We start from the raw sequence: 7,323 nt of genomic DNA on the forward strand, positions 1-7,323 counted from the left end.
TTACCAGTGCTGGGCTGAGTTCGATTGGTTGCCTGGTCCATGGAGCAAACAGAACTCTGCCAATTTAAAGCCGAAATTTGGGGCCATTTTATGAGGCCACTAACATTTTGGCTTTGAAAGTGTGCGTTCCATTGTGGAGACAGCTTCATGGGGCTGGCCACTCTGCAGCACCCCGGGGTGGGAGATGGGATGTCGGACCCAAAGGTTTCTTAGCCCAGAGATGACCATGGGCAGGGAAGGCAGCCCCCACAACTCAATGGGTCATTTGGAGGGGTTTCCCCCTTTCTCCTATGGGATCAACCACACTTGGCCCCCTAAAATTTAATTTTTACATGCCTGTCTGTGGGTGCCTTCATTTTGAGGTCCATGCAAGCACTCCTGGTGGTGTGGCTGAGGCTTCAGAACAGGAGCCTGGTCACCATCCTTGATTTGTTCTTTTTTTGGACTGAGCAAGGTATGTGGTGGGGTTCCCCAGCGTCATTGTAATTGTGGTACAGCATTAAGTAGATGTAGCTATGACCTATGGCATCTGGATAGAAATGGTTCGATCAATCAGACGCAGCATGGATTCATGAGGGGAAAGTCGTGCTTGACGAACATGTTGGATTTTTATGAAGATGTGACTAGGGCGGTTGATGGAGGAGAACCGGTGGATGCGGTGTTTTTGGATTTCCTAAAGGCGTTTGATAAGGTGCCCCATAAAAGGCTGCTGAAGAAGATTAGGGCACACGGAGTTGGGGGTAGTGTGTTAAAGTGGATTGGGGACTGGCTATCCGACAGGAAGCAAAGAGTCGGAATAAATGGGTGTTTTTCCGGTTGGAGGAAGGTAACTAGTGGCGTGCCGCAGGGATCGGTACTCGGGCCGCAACTGTTTACCATTTATATAGATGATCTGGAGGAGGGGACGGAGTGTAGGGTAACGAAGTTTGCAGACGACACAAAGATAAGTGGAAAAGTGAATCGTGTGGAGGACGGAGAAGATCTGCAGAGAGATTTGGACAGGCTGAGTGAGTGGGCGAGGATATGGCAAATGGAGTATAACGTTGAGAAATGCGAGGTTATACACTTTGGAGGAAATAATAACAAATGGGATTACTATCTCAATGGAAACAAATTAAAACATGCTACCGTGCAAAGGGACCTGGGAGTCCTTGTGCATGAGACGCAAAAGCCCAGTCTGCAGGTACAACAGGTGATCAAGAAGGCAAATGGGATGTTGGCCTATATTGCGAAGGGGATAGAATATAAAAGCAGGGATGTCTTGATGCACCTGTACAGGGCATTGGTGAGGCCGCAGCTGGAATACTGTGTGCAGTATTGGTCCCCTTATATGAGGAAGGATATATTGGCATTGGAGGGAGTGCAGAGAAGGTTCACCAGGTTGATACCGGAGATGAGGGGTTTGGATTATGAGGAGAGGCTGAGGAGATTGGGTTTGTACTCGTTGGAGTTTAGAAGGATGAGGGGGGATCTTATGGAGACTTATAAGATAATGCGGGGGCTGGATAGGGTGGAGGCGGAGAGATTCTTTCCACTTAGTAAGGAAGTTAAAACTAGAGGACACAGCCTCAAAATAAAGGGGGGTCGGTTTAAGACAGAGTCGAGGAGGACCTTCTTCTCCCAGAGGGTGGTGAATCTCTGGAATTCTCTGCCCACTGAGGTGGTGGAGGCTACCTCGCTGAATATGTTTAAAGCGCGGATGGATGGATTCCTGATCGGTAAGGGAATTAAGGGTTATGGGGATCAGGCGGGTAAGTGGTACTGATCCACGTCAGATCAGCCATGATCTTATTGAATGGCGGGGCAGGCTCGAGGGGCTAGATGGCCTACTCCTGCTCCTATTTCTTATGTTCTTATGTAAATCATCAGATTGGAAATGATGCAAGATGTCATATGGTAGGTAGTCTGCAGTTTTGTGTTATCAAGATCCCCAAGATTGCATATGTGCTACTTAATTTTCATGAATGAAGAACCAACATTTGAATTTACCAATACCATTGAGTGGTTGGTGCATTTGTATTCAGGAATAAGAAAATACAACACAACATGGTAATAGCTTGTGATTCTTGAAGATTTTCAATTTCAAAGTACAAGACTGTGTCAGCCAATGCATTTTGTGGAGACAATCTATAACAGCTGTCTGACATCCAGACTTCAGATTCTTCAGACTCCACATGGGGGTCCACTGAATTATTGAGTATTGACATGTTTGAGCTGTCACTGAACATTCAGAAATTAGAGATCTTCCAGTTCATCTTAGAGCTATATTTTCAGCCTCTGTTGAACTTGTAGATCACCGCTGTCGTTCCAAGAGTTGCAGTACTCGAGGCGCAACTGTGAGTAAAGGGGCCAACAGATTGGTAGCAAAAGAGAGTGATCTGTTACTTTGGATAGTGCCAGGAAGGTCAGTCAAATGGAAGGCTTGGAAAGGCTGGGAAAAGCTATAGGAACAAGAGTAGGCCATTCAGCCCATCAAGTCTGTTCCGCCTCAGCCAGCATTATGTGCAAAAATGGGAAAATTCTGCCCTAGGTTTAGTGACCAGATCAGGGTATATCAGCAAATCATTATGCTTCATGCTCAAAAGCTCAGAGCCTTTGTAAAGTGTAAAATTGCACAGTATAAGAGTTGCTGTATTGTAAATAATTATTGGTTGTTTATTAATAAGGGATCATTTCAAATTAGGGAAAAGGGGGATGTTGTGGTACACCTTGAAGTAGGTGTGGCTATGATCTCTGTACATCAGACAGAAAATGATAGATAATATACAAAGTATAGTCATCCAGATACCAGGAATTCTGCAAGAGTATTCATGAAGATTAAGTAATAATGAACCCAGATTTGAGTTTACCAATTTCATTTGAGTGGTTGGTGTGTTTATGTTCAACAGTAGGAAAAGAAAACACTATAGGGACCACTGATTTCTTTTATTTTAATGACCTAGACCAGGGTGTACAGGGCACTATTTCAAAATTTGCAGATTACAGAGCGCTTGAACTTTTGTGAACTATGAGGAGCATAGTGATAAACTTTATGACAGCATTGGCTGGTAGAATGTCAGAAAATTGGCACATTAAATTTATTAGAGAGAAATGCACAGTGGTGAGCACTGCTGCCTCACAGCGCCAGGGTTCCAGGTTGAATTCCAGCCTCGGGTAACTGTGCAAAGTTTGCAAGTTCTCCCATGTCTGTATGGTTTTCCTCCGAGTGCTCCAGTTTCCTCCCGCACTTCAAAGATGTGCGGGTTAGGTTGATTGTGTCAGGGGGACTAGTAGGATAAATGCATGAGGTTACGGGGATAGGGCCTGGGTGGCATTGTTGTTGGTGCATGCTCAGTGGGCCAAATGGCAGCCTTCTGTACTGTAGGGATCCTAAGATTCTATGATTAAATGTGAGGTAATATATTATGGTAGGAATACTATTATAAACTAAAGAATACAATTCTGAAGTGGGTGCAGGAGCAGAGGAACCTGAAAATACATATGCACAAATCTGTGAAAATGGCAGAGCAGGTTGGGAAAGCAGTTAATAGACCATTTGGGATCTTGGACTATATAAACAGGGGCGTAGAGGACATAGGCAAGGAGGTTATGCAATGTCCGGCTCCCCAATATTAATTTATACTGTCTGCTCATGTCTGTGGTTAGTCCGTACCTTCCCCTTGTCCCAAACTGACCTGGTCCAGTCCTTCATTGTCACAGTCTTCAGTCATCACATCATGAACTTTGAGTTCTCTACCTGTTACATCTAAAGTGGTAGTTTTTGAAAGAATTGCATCTATGCATTCGGTTATTTCCTGTTTCTGTTTTCTCAACTCAGTCTCTTTCACACATTTTGCCACATTATAGATTGTATACAAATGCAAGCTGACTGTTCACATTAGAAAAGTGGTTTTGCCAGACATTCTCGGGTCTGTCCAAGGCCCAATAGTTGGAGTAGTGGTTAAAATACACTGAATTAGTGAGCTGACAGATCAGCTTTGCAATGTCAGCATAATTTGGTAGCAGAAGAATTGTAAACTGAAGCAAAAAGTAGCATCCTGTCAAGTTGTGGGCCTTTCATTTTCCAAAATCCTTGGCAATAATTGCAAGTATGAATAATTTAGGATTATGCAACAAAAATATTTTACAATGTTTCCTGTTGAGGTCTCCAATTTTTGTTTTAAATATTTACTTTAAATTTAATTATCTTTATTTCTTTTAACTATTTAGCAGCAAAATCTTACCTCTGAACCACAAATATTTAATGCTTAACTTGTTGACTTGGTCATGCCATTGCAATAACAAAGTTGAAGTTCTTGTTCGTGTTCAGGGGCACATGTGTAGCAAAACCAATTATTTTCTTTTCAGTGAACCTAGATGTTTGAGATTGGAGAAACTTTTGAGTCGGCTGTAAATGCATTTTTGTTTTTGTCCTGCAAGCTACATTCTTCCAGACACGAGCAGAAAAAGTCGTCAGAAGACTCGAGTTGTGAAGAAGAACAGAAATCCTGTATTCAATCACACCATGGTTTATGATGGCTTCAGGACTGAAGATCTTAAGGATGCATGTGTAGAACTTTCAGTCTGGGACCATGACAAACTGCTGAATCATTTTCTTGGAGGACTAAGGATTGGCCTTGGCACAGGTAATAAATAGCCTCTGAGACATAGAGACCGAAAAGAAAAGGTTGAATTTCCAAGTAATCTACTGCAACTGGTTGGTAATGAATCTTGTCAATTTCACACCCTTGAGCAAGAAAATTTCTGAAACAACTCTACAAATAAAATTGCAATTTGTAACCTTTTTAAATATTGGATGCAGTGAAAATGCATTCAAAATTGGATGATAATCCCCAGTCAGGTTCAAAAACTGCAGGCTAATTCTGCAAGCCTGCTGCAGGTTCATGCTACAATCCCTGTTACCTCTGTGCCATCAATCCCAATACTTTGCGTTTTTCCCAGGTTTTCAATGCGCCAGAGTTGATTTAACAATTCTTATCCTAATTTTGAGCTTCATAGTCTTTTCTCACCATGTATTAATGATGATCTCCAACTAAATTCCATTGAATATATTCTCTGCTTTTGTAACTCTGGCTTTCTCATTGAACCATAAGACCTTTTTTTGAGAGAACATCAGTGTGTCCTGAGTTGCTCTGGCATTGTATATTTTACATCACATTGTACTCTGGAGTTATGGGTAGTGATGGGAGAGGCTACAATGTCCTTTCCAGCATGTGACAGACCAGGACATTCTCTCCACTGACTGGAAAGATTTGCAGGTTTGTATTCAACCTGTTTAGCTGTGTGCCTTGATTTTTGTGCTCAAGTCCTAGAATGGATCTTGAAACCAGAACCTTGTGATTCAGGCAAGAGCACTACCAACTGAGACACGGCTAACCCTGAATGTTTCCATTCTATCTTGTCCCTACATAGCCACCACAATCCTCCTATACTGAAGTTATTTTACGTTGCCATCTTTCTCCCAATTCAAATTTTGACAGCCCGCTATTATAATAATCTCCTTCCAGTGACATTTGCTTTTATTTATTTCATGTAAAGATCTCAATGGGAGGAATTCTATGCAAGTGCTCTACTATTGCTGTCAAAAATAAGTAGGGTAATAAGCCCTATAATCTTTTAGTGCTGTCATTGATATGGTGTGTTTTTAAACATGGTTAAACTGTATTATCACTTTGACCTTTCTTCATAGGTAAAAGTTATGGACTCGCAGTGAACTGGATGGATTCTACAGAAGAAGAAATATCTGTATGGGATAAAATGATTACCCATCCAAATATTTGGATCGAGGATGTGCTTCCTTTGAGAATGTTGCTGCTTAGCAAAATGTCAGGAAACTAAACTGAACATTTTATAAAACTGGCAAAAGTCATTTTGCAAACTTATACACCAAACTCTTGGTACATACTTTTTCTGGTAACGCAAAAGAAGTGTTTTTGTTTGTGACCAGTTATTTCCCAAATGCAATTTTAAAGGAAAAGCCAAAGCTCTATGCTACGTGAAAATACAATTTGCAATGCTGGTATATAATTCAGTTTGAATCAACTTCAATATTGAAGATTCAAATTAACTTCAGTCTGATGCCAATTTATTATTACATTGATGCTGCAAAACATTGAACTAACAAACCAATCTTTCATTTTGTTTATATACTATGAACTTTATCAATGGGGGGAAGGAGGATGTTTACCATGTTTATATACTATGAACCTAAATGTCAATGGGACAAAATCTATGCAGTGATTCTGTTTTCTAAGTAATACAACATATGTCTTCTTGAACAATTCTCAAGCTGATTATGAAGTTAGGAAAGTATTAATAAATGAAGAAAAGGTTGAAACCTTCTTCATGAACTGTTGAAACTGCATCATCACAGACTGTCGGTTAGAAATATTCATGTACTAATAAAGATACAAACAAGTGTTGAGTTTTTTACGTGAGCATTGCCTGGGAATTGGTTGTCAAATGATGGTATTGCATTTGGCTGGTGCAGCAGATGCTGTCCATCCACTCAATGAAGCTTTCGTCTGTAATTCTCCTAAGTTTGTAATTTCTGTCAATTTTTGACTGATGAGTGAACGAACATTTGCAAACTGGGAACAGCAGTAATAGTAACTTCCAAAACATTGTGTAGCAATTGCAAAGTTCAGTGGTTGAGTTGGGAGGAATTGAGTTAAATGGAGTAGGAAATGAGTCTCCTGAAAGAGATATAGGCTGGGATTTTCTGATACTGTACACAACAGCTGTTTGGGGGTGTGCTTGGAAGATATTGCAACGTGACCCGAGATGTTTTTACCAGGGGCGTAAATGCAACACGTGATCCTCCCCCTCCCCCCAAGAAACCACCATGATTCCTGCCCTCCAATGTCAGGAATGTTATTATCATATATGCATACCCTGGAATCATACCCCCACCAAATCCAACTCCCACCGCGATATGGTAAGCACCTGGTGAGCAGAGTTCTGAGGGGAGCTTGGAGGTGAGTGCATTCAAGCTGGAGCAGCTCCATGCTTTGTGGGAAGAATATAGTCACAGGTAAGATTGCACAGCAGTTTCTTCGTGACTGCCTTATAGTTCCGGGGCGTGGGTTTCTGTGAAGGGCTGAAGAAAAGGAAGAGATCCCCAGGACAGTATGCTTCCTAGATTTGATAACCATGACTTGAAATGTGTGTGAAAGGTTGCCTTTAAATATTGCACCTCGATTATTGAAGCGCTTAGGTGATGGTGAGGGCAAGCAAATCAGAGGCTGTGTAAAAAAATGCGCAGGCACAAGTTTCACATCGGATGCCAGTGATCCGATGTGAAACTTGTGCCTGCGCATTTTT

General features: G+C 41.6%; 1 protein-coding gene across 19 annotated transcripts in view; it reads left to right on the forward strand.

The window, feature by feature from the left end:
- The window catches only part of sytl2a (synaptotagmin-like 2a), a 149,331-nt gene extending 142,794 nt beyond the window's left edge, over positions 1-6,537 (forward strand). For all 19 annotated transcript variants that reach the window (XM_078221837.1, XM_078221833.1, XM_078221840.1 and 16 more), the window contains 2 exons: positions 4,420-4,625; positions 5,690-6,537. In XM_078221837.1, coding sequence (XP_078077963.1) covers positions 4,420-4,625; positions 5,690-5,838 — 355 coding nt within the window. In that variant the 3' untranslated portion in view covers positions 5,839-6,537. The remainder of the gene's footprint in view (positions 1-4,419; positions 4,626-5,689) is intronic.
- Positions 6,538-7,323: the final 786 nt, after the last annotated feature.

Source organism: Mustelus asterias, chromosome 10 (assembly GCF_964213995.1).
Source record: "Mustelus asterias chromosome 10, sMusAst1.hap1.1, whole genome shotgun sequence".
NCBI lineage: Eukaryota > Metazoa > Chordata > Chondrichthyes > Carcharhiniformes > Triakidae > Mustelus > Mustelus asterias.